The sequence below is a fragment of the Trifolium pratense genome, linkage group LG2, assembly GCF_020283565.1.
Source record: "Trifolium pratense cultivar HEN17-A07 linkage group LG2, ARS_RC_1.1, whole genome shotgun sequence".
Lineage (NCBI taxonomy): Eukaryota > Viridiplantae > Streptophyta > Magnoliopsida > Fabales > Fabaceae > Trifolium > Trifolium pratense.
The window spans coordinates 29,569,011-29,586,219 of NC_060060.1; the positions used below are offsets into that span (position 1 = coordinate 29,569,011).

General features: G+C 33.1%; 2 protein-coding genes across 2 annotated transcripts; both read left to right on the top strand.

Moving 5' to 3' along the window:
- The first annotated feature begins 508 nt into the window (after positions 1-508).
- Positions 509-4,086, top strand: LOC123911341 (F-box/LRR-repeat protein 2-like). The gene is made up of 2 exons (XM_045962746.1): positions 509-2,354; positions 3,653-4,086. The coding sequence occupies exon 1, from the start codon at positions 575-577 to the stop codon at positions 2,342-2,344; it is 1,770 nt and encodes a 589-aa protein (XP_045818702.1). The 5' UTR covers positions 509-574; the 3' UTR covers positions 2,345-2,354; positions 3,653-4,086.
- A 4,529-nt stretch (positions 4,087-8,615) lies between these two features.
- Positions 8,616-15,478, top strand: LOC123907809 (importin subunit alpha-1b-like). The gene is made up of 7 exons (XM_045958183.1): positions 8,616-9,305; positions 9,789-9,983; positions 11,088-11,602; positions 11,679-11,754; positions 12,631-12,777; positions 14,713-14,834; positions 14,938-15,478. The coding sequence occupies exons 1-7, from the start codon at positions 8,967-8,969 to the stop codon at positions 15,197-15,199; spliced, it is 1,656 nt and encodes a 551-aa protein (XP_045814139.1). The 5' UTR covers positions 8,616-8,966; the 3' UTR covers positions 15,200-15,478.
- Positions 15,479-17,209: the final 1,731 nt, after the last annotated feature.

Here is a 17,209-nt window from a genome sequence, read left to right on the forward strand (position 1 = left end):
TGAGATTGAAAATTTAAATGACAAATTGAAAATTGATGAGATTTCAACCTCTTGACAAGTTTACCCGTTTTGCATTTTACTAGTCCAATTAATTTTGTTGACTAAAAATTGTTTATATGTCATTATCAAATGAAAAAATTTAGATTAGTTTTTCTTTTTTTGACAATAAAAAATAAATTTGTTTTAAAATTTTAAAAAATGTATTAATATTTTTTATTAAATTTTTTTCTCTTTGACTAAAAATAAAGGTTTTTTTTTTCTCATAAAAAAATAATAAAAAATAAACTAATTTAGAAGAGGATTCTATCTATGTCTAAAAAAACAGTTTATAATTTTATTTTTTACAGTATTTAAAATTTTAAAAATCATTATTTTTTTTTTACAAAATCATTATTGTTTTTTTAACAAATAAAAAACCAATTTTTTTATTTTAAAAAAACAAATAAAAAACCAATCTTTTCTTAAAAAAAATAAAAATAAAAAACCAATATCCCTAACCTCACACATCCGCCCACACATCCTATCCTATGATAAAACCAAACCAAACCAAATCTTAACCTAACCCATCAGATCTATGGACAAGCGAGCAGCGTCGGCAAGAAAGAGAAGTAAAACAATGTCAGAATCTGCAAAATATTTGTATCTACCGGATGATTGTTGGAAACATATCTTCAAATTTCTCAACGACGGAGACAACGATTACCTGAAGTCTATCTCCGCCGTCTCTAAGGAGTTCTTCTCCATCACCAACCGTCTCCGATCATCTCTCACCATACATGATCCAACAGCCCCTTTCCTCTCCCGCATCTTGCATAGGTTCACAAACCTTACTTCCCTCGATTTCACTCACTTCCACGGTGACCTCGACGCACTTCTCTGCCAAATCCCACCATTGAACAACCTCACATCACTCAATCTCTCCCACAAAAAAACCATTCCTTCAGATGGGTTGCGATATTTCTCCAAAAAGATTACAACTTTGACCTCTCTCACTTGTTCCAACTTATTCTCTTTCACCAGCACTCACTTGTTCCTCATCGCGGATTGTTTCCCTTTACTACAAGAACTTAACCTCGGTCATGTTATATTCACCGATGACAAAAACGACACTAACTTCCTCGATGGGATTGAGGCTCTTTCCTTGTCACTTTCCCAACTCCGCAAGCTTAATCTCTCTAGTCACTCCTATGTTACCGACAAATCTATTTTTCACTTGTTCAAGAATTGCAAGTTTCTTGAAGAGGTCATTATAACTGAATGTTTTCAACTTACCGCAGCCGGCGTTGCTTCCGCTCTCATCGAGAAAAAACAAACAATGTTGAAGACTTTATGTCTTCCGGGTTACATTATTACTCCCCAAGTCATTGACTCCTTGGTGAGTTTGAAGCGTTTAACTTGCATTGATTTGTCGTTTAGCCGGTTTAGGCGTATCTCGGATGATCAGCTCTCCTATATTGGAAATGCTGGTCTTCCTTTGAGGAGGATTGACCTCTCTCGTTGCACCGGCTATAGTTATGCCGGATTATTTAGTTTGTTATCCAAGTATCAATCTATCCAACATTTGGATTTTGAACACTCAACAGTGTTGAATGATCGCCGTGTTGTCAAGTTGTCTTCATTTCTTCTTGGCTTGGTGTCAATAAACCTTAGTTATTGTACAAAGGTCACATATTCAACCTTGTTTGCACTCGTTAAGAAATGTCCTTCCCTTAGTGAGATCAAAATGCAACATATCAAGCATAAGAGGGTAAAGAATTATGATCTTTTGACGGATTTCGGCGTATACCCTCAATTAAAGTCTCTCGATTTGTCTCTCAATCTATGGTTAAGGGACAAAGGCATCATATTGTTTGCTTCTGTTTTCCCCAATTTGCAGCTGCTTGATTTGAGTTCTTGCGAAAAGTTATCTGACGAAGGTATTCTTCAAGTATTAAGGAGATGCAGTACGATTAGTCATTTGAATGTATGGGGTTGTTCAATTGAGAATATACCTGGACTGAACTTTGAAGTTCCCAAGCTGAAGATGTTGAACTTGTCATTCACAGACGTTGAGGATGAAGCACTCTTTGCGATTTCAAAGAGTTGTCGTGGGCTTTTGCAATTGTTACTAAGTGATTGTTACAAATGCACAGAGATGGGAGTGAAATATGTACTAGAAAACTGTACACAACTGAAAGAAATCGATTTGAGTCGTTGTAGTAATGTGCATACCAATGTCGTTGCCTCAATGCTATCTTTAAGGCCATCATTAAGAAAGATAACAGCTCCTCCTGATTTTTGTATCAGTGAAAGCGAGAAGAATCTCTTCTTGCTTCAAGGATGCATTTTGTTTACTGAAAATTGAACTCTGAAATGTAAGATGTTTTTGTTTTCATATGTACTTATTTTTCTTTTTTAATGTCAACTTACATACTGTTTTTGCTCATCAATCTGTGCATGATAATTGCCAAAGTATAATGGGTGTTGGAGTGAGGAGGTCACCGTGAAAGATATATTTCACCACCTTTCATTTGTTATGGATTCATGTTTAACTGAGTGTCTTAATTCACTAATGGAAAAGTATTCTCACTGTTCAATATAGCGATGCATCTAACATGATTGACAGGTCTTTAGCTCAAACTGTTATGGCAGGGTCTAATTTTATGTCTATGGTTCTACCGGGTATTCAAATTAACAGTTATAGTTTGCTTGCATTTTGCTTGATCAATAGTCAGTTATATTCAGTAAATATTCTTTTCACTAGTGATACATTTAGGCTCTCTTCGGTAAAAATAAGTCATAAGTTAGCTGATAGTTGAAAAATTAGCTTATAGCTGATGGTTGATAGCTTATAGTTGAAAAACTAGTATAATAAAATTAAAGTGTTTAGCAAATTTAACTGTTGTAAGTACAAAATGACATAAAAAGTACATGGTTAGTGAGTAGTTATTATATTTAAAAAATAACAAATAAAAATAATAAGGGTAAAAATGAAATAAAATGTAAAAAGTTATAAGCTAATAAGCTCATATCTTTAATATATTAAAACAAGATACTGTGCCAACAAGTTTAAGCACCTAAACTTGATAATTATCCCGCCTAACTACAGCTGCTGCTTAAACTTTCTAACCCTTTGATATTCCTTTTTTTTTTTTTTTTTTATATTATTATTATTATTATTATTATTATTATTATTATTATTATTATTATTATTATTATTATTATTATTATAGTATGTAGTATTAATTTAGATACAGATTTAAGAGCCTAATAATTGTCTATTATCCGTTTAAACCATCTAACTCTTCAGTTTCCAGTTTTTTCTTCTAACAAATAAAACAAAAAAAATAAAGAACCTTCACCTTCCTTTTTTCAAATTCCAGCAATCTTTCACTCATCTCACCTTCTCCTAATCAGAAAATTTTCCCAAACTCTGCATTTGCTGCCGCAACGTCTCAGCAAAGATAAGTTTCAATTTTTCTTTTTCACTTAAGTATTGCCTTTTCTTTGCAAATCCCTCGCTTTGAAAGCTTCCTCAATTTTGCTCAACATCATCTTCATGTGTAAATGATTATGTCATCTTATTCTTTACAAGTGTTGATATTCCTTATTCTTCCTTTTATTTCCTAACTGTTTTGTTTGATATTCACGTTCTTTATTCTTTTTGTTGCAGCTGGTTGGGTCTATATATGTATGGAACAACATATATATACATATTGTTTTGGACTTGAGGTTTAATAGGTATGATCTATTCTAATTGTGATGATTTTAATTATCAAAACTGATTTATGTGTCACTTTCTGAAGTAATTAATCTATTTGCATGACCAAAATTTAAAATGGAATTTCCATCATTGTTGACACGGGAAGTGCTTATGTTTAATTTGGATGGACATGGTGCTGAGATTTGCTTACATTGGAAATGAAAGTTTGCTGCTTCCTCTGACTTAGCCAGAAATCTTTAGTAAAATAAGCCTATTTGCATGAGCAAGTGAGTTATTTATGCTAGAAAGATTTGGAGTAGCTAGCGGAAAATCTTGCATGACAAAATAGGCCATCAATGATTTCATATTTTGATGATTTATATATATATTTATGGCTTAAATGCAGTTTTACCCCCCCTATTTTGAAAAATACGGAATTTTACCCCCCCTATTTTAAAATGTGGAATTTTACCCCCCCTATTTTATAATTTGTTGGATTTTGCCCCCCCACCAAAATTTTGCACAAAATTTGCTTCTGAGCCTCAAGTTCAAAGCTACGCACAGAACTCAATTTGGATCAATAATTCACCAAACTGGTACCGAAACGACCGCAATCGAGTTAGTTTTCCACAGAATCAAACTCCACTAAATTTGGAGTTACAGAGAGAGATTAATTATTGTTTTAGTGAAGGTCTGTTCAAATTAATTATCGTATGAAACTACTACTGGTATTCTCGTCATTCCTCTCACCCTGTAGCTCATTTTTTAATACTATTTACATGTATGTAAATCTAACGAAATTACCCTTGTTGGCATTTCAATTTCGTCGAATTTGGAGTTACGATGTGTTCGGTAGACGATGTTGAATTTGAAGATCACAAGTAGATTTCTGTAGAATTAGTAATTGGACAGACCTTCACTAAAACGGTAATTAATCTCTCTCTGTAACTCCAAATTTAGTGGGGTTTGATTCTGTGGAAAGCTAACTCGATTACGGTCATTTCGGTAGCCATTTGGTGAATTATGGATCCAAATTGAGTTGTATGCGAAGCTTTGAAGTTGTGACTCGAAAGCAGATTTTTTGCAGAATTTTGGGGACATACCTTCACTAAAACGGTAATTAATCTCTCTTTGTAACTCCAAATTCAGTGGGGTTTGATTATGTGGAAAGATAACTCGATTACGGTCATTTAGGTAGCCGTTTGGTGAATTATGGATCCAAATTGAGTTGTATGCGAAGCTTTGAAGTTGTGACTTGAAAGCAGATTTTTTGCAGAATTTTGGGGGACATACCTTCACTAAAACGATAATTAATGTCTCTTTGTAACTCCAAATTCAGTGGGGTTTGATTATGTGGAAAGATAACTCGATTACGGTCATTTCGGTATCCTTTTGGTAAATTATTGATCAAAATTGAGTTGTGTGCGAAGCTTTAAAGTTGTGACTCGAAAGCAGAATTTTAGGGGGGGCAAAATCCAACAAATTATAAAACAGGGGGGGTAAAAGTCCGCGTTTTAAAACAGGGGGGGGGTAAAATTCCGATTTAATCAAAACAGGGGGGGCAAAACTGCATTTAAGCCTATATTTATAATGTTCAGATTGAATCCAAGCTTCTCTTAGGTTCCAATGCAATTTAATTTCATTCACAAGCCTCTTAATTGGATTGTTCCAATGCATAGTATTAGTTTCTTTTTAAGTAAAAAAAAAAAAGTATTAGTTTCTTTCACTATAAGTCTCTTGGGGTGGGAATTGCGTTGCAGTAGCACTCCTGTTTTTGTTTCACAACAAAATTTTCCTTTTGTCATATGACATTTTCTTTAACCAATAAGTATAGTACTTATTTATACCTTTTTTCAACAGCAACAACAAGAGAGGTGAACCAGTAGATATTGATCAACTGCTTCTATCTTGATAAGCTCATACGAGTCTCCCACAACTGTTTGTGTTTTTATTATAATTATGCTAATTTATGTGCATGCATATCCATCTAAATCCACAACAACATTCATGGATCGACATCTATATTTATTTTTTTAAGTTAAGAATCTGCACTTACTTTTTTCTCCTAATAAAGCTATCATATTTCTAGGCATGTTTTAATCAATTTATTGAGTTCTTCAATGTTCGGAGTACTCCTTTTCTTATTTTTTTTCCCACTTATTGCATAAGTTTAACAATAGAATGCGAGACAGTTGAAGGAACACGGAAGGCTAAGAGTCTATTTCACAAGACAAAAAAGTAAGCTTATAGCTTATGTCTTATAGTTAAAAACATGTTTGGTAACGGTCTTTTTAAAAAGAGCCATCAACCATAAGCTATAAGCTATTAGCTAGCTTATCAGTCATCCGTTAATTTTGCCAAACAGAGCCTAAGAGAGAATAGTGATGAAATTTTCCGGCTATGTTTTGAGTTTGCTTTTAGAACATCTTCAATAGTAATACCACTTTGAGTTTCATACATTACTAACAAATGGTCTCTACAATGCTTATGCAACTCACAATGGTACAAAAATAAGCAACTCATACTTCTATTTTTTTATAAAAATTATTTAAATTGATCCATCATATTAAATAAGGCAACATGTACCTAAAAAAAAGTCAAATATTAAATTGATGATACAATATCTTAAATATTGCACTTTATTCGGTTTTTGATACTCACTCTGTCATGTCGTGGTTGCTCCAATGAAAAAAAAAAAAGATATGAATCATTAGTCTATAAAACTTCCTTAAATACCTCAATTGTGCATTAAAGTTTTAGGAAAAAACAAACAAAAAATAAAATGACCAAAGATTAGAAACATATTAAACATGTTTAGGAGAAAATTTAGGTAAAATACCATACATTCTTTTTGTTTGTTTTCCACTTAAAATTGACACATCAACAATTGTTTCCATGTTAGTTTTTAATAAATTAACACTAAAAATGGAAACATAGGATGCGTGGTAAAAAAATTGTTGATGTGTCAAATTTTAAGTGGAGAACAGGACCAAAATGATGTATGATATTTTACCTAAGTTTTCTCCTTTAATTTACTATATGTTTGGATTGATGGTACATAATGAAACGGAATAGAATGGAATAAAATGGAATGGAATGGAGCGGGACAGAATGGAACATAAACTTCATTCCATTGTTTGGACAATTTTATAAAATGATTGTATTCCATTCCATACACCCCAAATTCGAGGGGAAGAAAAACGAGAGAAAATGATGGAATGAATACCATCATATACCACTCCATTCCACTCAATTTTAAGTCTTATACAATATATATTTAAATATTTACATAATTATTTACTTAAAAAATATTTTATTCTTCTTCAGTCATTTTTTTAAGAAAATTATTGTAATATATAACTCCTCCAAAATTCGCCCGTGCATCGCACGAGTAAAAGAACTAGTGCTACTTAAAATAGCATCTCATAAAGCGTTACATGCTAATTAGATAAACTTGTTAGCAAACACGTCAATTTTTATAAAACAAGCTTATAAGTTAGTCATAATGTAACCAAAAACTTCTGCCTTTCTAATTCTAGTTTCAACGATAACCCAAGTTAAACCAGAATGAGAGCTCCTAAGCAATCCATGTTTCCGAATGAGAAAGTGTGTCTTCAAATTCTCAATGCATTATATGATACATACATCAAACACGGAATTTTATTCTTGTTTGTTCAAAAGCCTTTCACACGTTTTCTTGGCATGGATTAGTAGCTACACCATGCAAGCCTTTTGCTATTAATTAGTGAGACATTTGAATTTGTCATATGGAAGGTAATGATATTGGGTACAAAATAGTTAGGCACTGTAAGGAATAAAAATGGCTTTTTATTGAGACAGGGAGGAACAATGTCTCACACTCTCACCCAATTTAGTTATTAAAATTGAGGATTTTTTTTTTTGTGCGCTCACGCGTGTGTGTATAATTTGTGCTGATTCAAAAAAAAAAGTATCCAAGGACTGTGATTAAAGCGGTAGGTCTGTTTTAGACATATATGGACTGCTAAGGATTCAAAATCGCTAATCTAAGCATCTTTTTATTGAGACTAATGATGACAAATAATCTTTTGAGACCGCTGAGTCCTGGGGCTCTCTACTAGTGTCGTCAAGCCAAAACCGTAACTTTTTTTTTGAGTTATTTGGAATTTTAATGAAGTGTGTTTATGTCTCAAATGTTAAACTCTAAATTTTTTTCTGATGGCAGAGTGTTTACGTTTCCAGATTTGGCAGTTAGTTATCGTGCTTCAAAAGTAAAAAAAAAAAATTATATTTGCACTCTCTCCTCCCAATTTATTGTTTTTGTTGCAAAAGTTAAAAAAAAAAATTATCCAAAAAATTATCAACATTAAAGATAAGATTTTAATTAGGATTTAATTGATATGTACCGACGTTACACTATCAATCAATATCAACTATGTTTTTCGCCACATCACCTCACTTCCCCACTTTCTTGACATGATGGCAAAATGTTGATTATTTATTGGACGATCGTGTAAAACTATTTTACACCGTCACTACATATCAATTAAACATTATTAATTATTTCATAAAAAGTAATCAAAATTACATGCTATGAAAGAGGCTATCCATTGTTAATTTGAGTGAGTTCAATTTGAAAGAGACTCAAAGTTGTTGGTTGACGCTATCCATTCGAGAAGACAGAACAATTCAAAATTTAGTTTAATTGTTAACGACATTATTTTTCTTATGTCATTTTCTTATGTAAACTTTGATGTTAAGTTTGTTAGAAGACAAATAAATTTGGTTGCTCATACTCTTGCTAAAGCGACCAATGTTTGAGTTAGTTTCCTTATATTTGAAATTTATTCCGTTATCGAATATTTATTAACTAATGATATGAATTAATTTTGTTTGGTTAAAAAAAAAAAAATCAAAATTGAATGTTTAAGAAATTAGAAAAATGGAAATCAACACGTGATCTCTCTTTCTTTCACTTTGAGACACATGAAATGCAAACCATTTCACCCCTCACCACTCTTCTCTCTCAAATCAAACAATGACTCCACTACACTACACACACCACTACCCAAATCCCCATCATTTTGGCTCATTTTATTTTGCTTTAAATTAAGTTTGTTAGAACCCGAGTTAGAGAATGGGTTAGAAAAGGGTAACCATAGTTAAAAGTTTGGAAACAACTATAGAAATTGTTAGTTAGAACTATGGTTAAATGTTGAAAAATTAGAGAATTTAGAAAAAAAACTTCAGTTTACTCATATTCTTTCCATTTCTATTCTCCGTTTCTTTCTGTAACGAAATCAACATGTCTGAACCTCTTTCCAACTCTACTCTCACCACAGTCGGAACTTCCGCTGCCACTTCCGACCCTACTCTCACCACCGTCAGTACTTCCGCTGCCACTTCCGACCCTACTCTCACCACCGTCTGTACTTCCGCTACTTCCACCGAGCTTGATGCCGTTAATTCCGGTGATGATGATGATACTGATGATTCCGATGAGGATTCCAGTGATGATGATGATACTGATGATTCCGATGAGGATTCCGGTGATGGTTACGTAACCAGAACGTACCAGAAATTCTGTTACGATCTTCGTAATCCTCATGCGCAACCACTACCTCCTCCTCCTGATTTCGATGCAGTAACCAACTTCATCCATTCTTTCTTTTATTATTATTATTATTATTATTATTATTGAATTTTATTATTTTTTTTTTGTTGTTGTTTCCACTATATGATCGATTTTGCTTTTAAATGAAATTGTTAAATGAAGTTGTTAATAAATATTATAATGATTTTACCGAAGTTGTTACTAAATACTACTATAATTAAATAAGAAGTGTGTATTATTATAAAAGAATAAATAATAAGTGTGTATTATTAAAAAAAATAAAAAATAAGAAGTGTGTGGTACATAATATGGTAGTGGTAAGTAATCTTCATTGAATTGCTATGTCTCTTCGTTTTGATTTTGTTGAAGGTAGTAAGTAATCTTAATTGAATTATATACCCTCTGATTTTGATTTTGTTGTCTCTTAATTTAAGGAGTAGTATTTTCCCAAAATAAAAAACATTAAGAAGTAAGCAGTCTTCATTGAATTAATGTGTGTGATTTTTTTAACAGGTGAAAATCATCCACTCATCGGCTAAACCGTTATTTTTTGATGATGACCCTGTTGCACAGCTAGACGCTGTGACCAAGTTTGCTACGGTATTGTCAATGGGATCGCATGATTTTATCGATGAAGTCCTGAAAGTACCAAATATTGTCGAACAATTGTGGAAGTTCTCGGCACAGAATGATTACCCTGAACTGAAGGTATGACATTTTTCCTTCATGTCTGCTCTGTTCAAGAAATTACCCTGAAACGAAAGAAATAAGATTCTGTGTCGTTACTTATTGCAACCCTCATTGGCAGCATTGCATACTTTTTGGTATGACTGTTCATGGTTCGGTTTTCAGAGAAAACTGAACCGAACTGAACTGTCGCGACAGTTCTATATAACTGAACTGAACTGTCAATAAGTTGTCATGAACCAAACAGAACTGTTATAACATTTTAGTTAGCCGGTTAACTACTTCCGAACCGAACCAAAACTGAAAAATTGAACTAATGTTATGTTGACTGTGGAAAACTGGGAAACCGAAAATAGTGGAAAATTGAAAAGATCCGCATTATTTTTGGAAGCATAGGAGTCGAACTGTCATAAGACTCACAACAGTTCTATAAATTTAGATCAGGTACCTCAATTTATATTTGGAAGCATAGGAATATATGAAAGATCCACTATCTGTTTCACTTTTCACTGCTTATAGCTATTGATGCTTTTGCCAACAAATCACAACATAGAAATGAAAGGTAGAAGCTGCATCTGGTATACTTAATTACAACCGAACCATTTCAAATTTTCGTTTTCAATTTCAGGTACTGTGTAGTAAATTCAAATCTTTGAGCCTTCACTTTCCATCTTTGAGCTTTCTGTTAATGATAAGGACATAGAAGGAAAGTCAGTTGCTTGCATCACAAGTCTGTTAGATTCTAACTGTCAACAACTGCTTGTAACTAACTAAGTTTGTTAGGATATAGTTAGTTAGTTGTTAGAGCATATGCGTAATCATAGTTTGTATATAAGAGATGATTTATCATAAACTCATTAGATTTGTGAATATGGAAAATTTACTTTCTTCTCTGCTTATGATTTTTTCTTCTTTTCTCTGCATAAGTCAGTTCCAAGCTTATAGCTATGGAGTTTATCTTCAGTTTTCACACTTTCAACTACACAGTACCGAAAACTAGTTATGAACTTACTGTGGATTCACGGATATGTAGTTCTAAAGCTTGATGATGTTGGTTCATGAAGACTCTTTGCTGAACAATATTTATTATATTGTATAACATATTTTACATTATTATATATGTAGGAGATGGCGCTATGGGCTCTCAACAATATAGCCGCGGGATGGTGTCAGCATACGAGAGTTGTAGTTGCAAGTGGTGGTATTCCAAAGCTTCTGAAGCTCTGCATCAGCAAAGAGAGTCTCATTGTTAAAATGCAGGCAATATGGGCCTTGGGTAATATTGCAGTTTATTCCCAAAAAACAAAGCATCAAATTTTGGAATTGGGTGCCACCACTCTCTACCCTTTAGTATGTATGCTGAAGGATACAACTACAGACAAATCACTCTCCTCGGTTATTATGTTTGCTTTGCTAAACTTTTTTCGTGAAAGGATTCCGTCAAAGCTTTACTTCCAACTGCAACCTCCTATCAGCGTTTTAGTTTCGCCTACTCTTGTGGATATTTTGTCTATGGAAAACACAAGAGAAGAACTTGTACTAATAGCTCTTCATATGTTTGCTTGTTTTTTGGCAAGCGGTCTTTATAAAAAAGACGTGGACAAAGCAAACATGTATGCCCAAATTCCAAAATTTCTTGTGTAAGTATTGCTATCTTTTTTGTCTTTTTTCATGGTTTCTTTTGCATGTTGAACCGACTGATTTTATTTATTACAGGCATCATCCAAAATGGAAGGAAGTTCCCAATTATGCACTGTTGATCATAAGGGATGTGGATGAGTCTAACAAACAGGTAGAAATAAATATTGAAATTACTTTTTCCCAGTAATGAATAATAGTATAATTTAGCATCCAGACAAAGTTGAGTTTGGCTTCTCGAGGAATTCAGGTAGATGGGGGGTTAACTAATTGTGTTCATTGCTTAGGGGCGGAGGAGTCCTCCCTCCATCTGTTTCTCTTCTGCGATTTTGCGTCAATAGTGTGTGGAGGTCTATATTCCGTTGGCTTGGTGTGATCTTTGTTATTCCTCCAAATCTTTTTTCTCTATTCAAGTGTCTGTCTGAGGCAGCGAGTAATCAAAGAATTAGGAAAGGTTTTTGGTTAATTTGGCACTCCACGCTATGGGTGATTTGGAGGTCCAGGAACGATATTACGTTTGCAAATGGTGTGAAAGATCCGGCGAAAGCAGTGGACGACATCAAAATGTTGTCGTGGCGATGGGGTTTGGCACGGCGGAAGGCGGAAGATTTCAATTTGTTTGTTCTATGAATGGTGTTGGGATCCCGAGAAATGTTTACTGTGAAGATAAATGTGCGATGTTACTCCCTGTGTTTTTTGCGGCGGCTGTTACTTTGCGGTCTCCACAAGAGGCGGGTGTTGCGGTTTTGCATCTTACTGTTTTGCCTCTTGACACTGCTTTTCTCGGTTTTGTGCCTTTTCCTTTAGGACTTTGTTATTTCTGTTCTGTTGCCTGTGTTTGCTGCTGTGAGGTTCCTGTTTGTGTGCATCAGATTTTGGCTTTGTTTTAGGGGGTTTGGAACTCTTGCTCCATGTGTTTATTGTCTTTGTATCTTGTTTGTACTTCTTGTACTTACTTTGATTAATAAATTTTGCCTTATTAAAAAAAAATATTGATCTCTCTTGATTTATTGTATCGCCGTTTTTTCAGGTTTTAATCGACAATCAAGTTCTCTTGGGCCTTAAACATCTCATTGAAGTTGAAGGCCTTAATAAAAGAGGTGGTGACAAGTTTATCCGCAAAGGTGTTTGTAGAGCAATTGCAAACTTTACCGCTGGGACAAGCGGTCAATTACAGGTTAGAGGATTTGATATCCATTGATTTAGAGGATAATTAAATCCCTTCACCTTACACTTTAACATTTCCAAGACATCATTTGAATATGTTCTAACCAATCTTCTGTAAAATTATCCTTGTTCCTAAAAACCTTCTCGTTCCGACCTTTCCAAATAATCCAAATGCACGCGATTTCAACCGAGATTTTTGCCACAATATACTGCAGTTCAACTTTGACAATGAAAATAGTTGTGTTGCTGCTTCTCTTTTAGACTTAATTTCCTGTTCTGACAGTGCTGCAACTTCAAGAGATTTCCACTTTTCTTTCACAAAATTATGATACCCTTCCAATTCACTCCAATTCGCCGCTTTCTCACGGACAAGGATTGGACAATGATCTGAGAGCCCTTTGTCCAAACACCATTGAGAACATGCTGGCCATTGAGATAGCCCTCTGAAAATAAGAACATGTCGATATGACTCATAGCCGAGCCTTCTAAATTTGACCATGTGAATCTCCTACCAATTAAAGGTAAGTCAATCAGTTCTGCTTCTGACATGAAATTCTCAAACTCAACCATCTTGACCCTTGTTAAGTCTCTCACTCTTTTACGTTCTGATTCCGACTTAATTGCATTAAAGTCTCCCATCACGCACCATCTAGCTCTAGGTTTTGATCCCACCAAATCTGACAATTTTCTCCAAAGCATTCTTTTCCCATTAGCGTCATTCTCCAAAGCATTCTTTTCCCATTAGCGTCACAAGGCGCGTAAACATTCACTAAGAGAACATTTATCCCTTCTTGTCCCCACTGGCCTTCCATACAGATGAAATGGTCTCCAATAATTTCATTTTGCTTGTTACATATTTTTGGATTCCATAACTATAACAACCCTCTTGATCTTCCTACTGATGCCTTGAAAGAGTAATCAACTTCACTTGAACCCCACAAATTCCTCTCCACATTCTCCATTTTAGTTTCTTGAATACATATCATATCCAGGTTATTTTTTCTAATCAAATGAGATACTTCTTTCTTTTCTTACATTATAGCTTACTATCTTCATTATAGTTGAAATTATCCCCCAACTCAACCCTAACTTCACCTCCCTTTTCCTCCTCCCTTCTTATTTTTCTCTGCTACCTTCTTACCCCTCTCTTCTTGGATAATTAGTTGTTGCAAGATTTCCCCTTCCTCTCCATTCTTAACCACTCAAATCTCTTTCCCAAAGTCCCATACTCCTTGACAAAATTTCTCTGGCTTCACCATGAACTAACTTCCATGCATCTCTTTCTAAATCATTAATAAAATTGGACTGAATTGAAGTATGTAATACCTGATTTTTATCAACTCCTTTTCTGTTCTGCAACCTTTTCTCAGCTTTCTTTACTTTTCTCCACATTTTTCTTTTGTCATCAAGGATGTTTTTTCTTCTCCTTCTTCTCTCCGTGAAATCCGTTCCTATTGCTCCACATGAGAAGACCATTTCAATTTGAGACTTATTTGTTTCTTGTCTTTGAACTTCCTCACAACTGCATGTTTCCTTGTTGATGTCCCCATCTTGTTCTTCATCTAGGATTTTTTTCCTCCCTCACTTAACTCGCCCCTTGCTCTTTCAATTTGTTGACTTACTGTCATGGCAATTTGATTTTCGTTTGGACCTTCTAAATAATTCTCATTCCCGCCATTTTCCTTTATGTGATATATATGGGTAGAACAATTAATGAGAGGTATTTTTGGAACAATAACATTAAATAGGGTTAAATTTGGTTACTTTTGCTTATATTTAAGACCAAATTTTTTTGTTGACTTGTGCTTATTGTAAAGTTTGTACTTAAGTTTGTGGTATAGTGAATGTGATAAAATAGAGTAATCTCATAGGAACAACTGAAATTGACAATTTTATTTTTCCTTCTTTTACTTTTGTAACAAAAACATATATTTGATCATTGTAGGCTGTGATTGATATGAAGCTTATTTCTCCTCTGCTTGATCTCACGAAGAGTGAGTCTGACATTAAGGAAGTGGCTGCATGCGTTATATATAATGTCACTCGTGGAAGTAGTGAGCAGATGATGTAAGTTTAAACATCATATTTTGTTTTTCGATATATTGTTTTTAAATTGGTATGTATGACAATGTTGTGATGAAAAATTAAATGATTGACATTATTTTAATAGGTCATTACCGGGTAAGGAGTCTATTGAGGTGCTTTGTGAGCTGTTGAGTAGCACAGATCAAAAAATTTTGGAGTCATGTCTAAAAGGATTAGACAACTTATTGGCTAACAGTGCTATGGCGGAGATTTTTTTCGAGATGGTTGATGAGTCAGTACTCGATTATGGAGGAGTAATAGATAAGTTGATAGCTCTGAAGAAACATGACAACACAGAGATTGGTGACATGGCTAAAAAGATTGAGGACAAATGGATTGCTCATTAGGTTAATACACGGCTAGGAAGATTTGGACTGATGAATAGTTAATACACACGTGTCTTTGTGTGTTGAAAAACTCTTGGATTTGGTACACACTACACTACACTACACATTATGCCTTGAATTTTTTGGTGAAATCTGCCTTGAATTTTTTGGTGAATTCTTAACTACTCATTCAAAGTGAGTGGCTAAATTTACCCAACTTAGTTGTCAAAAGCATATTGGTCTAGTAAATCTTACTTTCTATTCTCATTAAAAAAGTGTATAATTTTCTATTATTGGCAATTTATTTTATGCAATTGCAATTCAACCCCTTACATTAATGTTCTCCTATTACCAAAAACACAAGAGAATTTATGTTTCAAAGCAACTTCTTCTCTCACATTAACCTTTTTTTTACTCATCTCTCACATTAACCTTGCTCAGCACATTTCCCCCTTTGCACTTCAACATTTTTTGTTTTTTTGGTGAAATGCACTTCAACGTATACACTACTAGTACAATAGTATCTACTATTTTTGTACCTGTAGTACCACCAAACTTCTAAGGGCTCGTTTGATCCCGCTTTTTTTTAGAGCTTATGCAAACAATTTATGTAATATAAATTAGGTTTTATGCTATTAGTGAAAATTATAATTTTATAAGCTATTTTATCATAAACTACTTTGACAAACTTATAATAATATATAAAAATTACGTAAACAACTATAGCACACAACCTATTCAATTTCAATCTACAAGTCCTTTTATTTTATGAAATAAGCTGCTAGTCTTTTATTCCACAGGCAACTATAGCACGCACATTTTTTTGTTGTTGAGCGAGACACACAACTAAAACAATTTTGTATCTTTTTACATTTGATATATTTTTTTATCATGAGGAACATTACAAAAATAAATAAATAAATAAATAAATTATTGTTCAAGTTAGACAATATTTTAGGAAAAGACGTTTTTATTTCTAGCTTATACAATATACATCATATAAATAAACATAATAAAGTTTGATACTATGGAATTTTTCATACTACCCCTTGCCTCTTTACTTGACAAGTGTTTTTTTTTTATCTATATATTTAAATTCTAGATAGTTGTCCAATTGACTATCTAAAACCTAATCTACATCACCCACTTAAACCAATGAAAACCTTTCATTTAGCCACATCATCCACTTATATTCTTTTAATGAAAACCTATTATTATTATTATTATTATTATTATTATTATTATCATTTTTGTTCATTTTATTATTTTGTATATTTTATTATTTTTGGTTCAAAATAATTAATGTTTTTCCCAACAATCTTTTGTCTTATATTTCTTTACACGGGGAGTTGGTCAATTGTCCCAATATGTTTCAAATTAATATAAATGACAAATTTGATAATGAAATAGTTTATTCAACTCATAATGCTCTAATAAGATTTATAATACAAAAAAACTTATTATGTTTCAACATCAATTTTTTCTCATGGTCAATTATATGTTGTCAAAAGTTATATTAAAGAGTTATATTAAGGAATGAATTAAAGATATTGCTAACAGATGTTAATGAAGAATATACCAAACCAAGGTAACTTCAAATGTGATGAATAAATAAGTTTTTTCAAATATATAAACACACATTTGATATCTATATCGCATTTAGATAACTTCTATTGTTATTATTATTTTGATAATACCTATTGTTTCGATTTAAAGTGACTACCTATACAAATAAATTTATGATGTTATAGTATAAAACAACGCATAAGACCCGTGCAATGCACGAGTAAACACAATAAAGTTTGATACTATGGAATTTTTCATACTACCCTTGCCTCTTTACTTCACAAGTGTTTTTTTTTTTTAATAAACATAATAAAGTTTGATATCATATCTTTTATATTATAAACTTGTATACAAGCAAACCCTAAACCCTAATTTGTTTTCCCTATTTTTCCTCCATTTTATCTTGCAATTTTTATTAAAAAAATAATACAATTTTGTCTTGACTATGTTTCAAACCCGCAACCC

What these genes read in the sequence shown, in the direction of transcription:
- LOC123911341 (XM_045962746.1), top strand. Translation starts at nt 575, where the DNA reads ATGGACAAGCGAGCAGCGTCGGCAAGAAAGAGAAGTAAAACAATGTCA.
- LOC123907809 (XM_045958183.1), top strand. Translation starts at nt 8,967, where the DNA reads ATGTCTGAACCTCTTTCCAACTCTACTCTCACCACAGTCGGAACTTCC. An exon ending in CAAATTCCAAAATTTCTTGT is followed by an intron (nt 11,603 to 11,678) that starts GTAAGTATTGCT and finishes TATTTATTACAG; the next exon opens with GCATCATCCAAAATGGAAGG. An exon ending in GGAAGTAGTGAGCAGATGAT is followed by an intron (nt 14,835 to 14,937) that starts GTAAGTTTAAAC and finishes TTATTTTAATAG; the next exon opens with GTCATTACCGGGTAAGGAGT.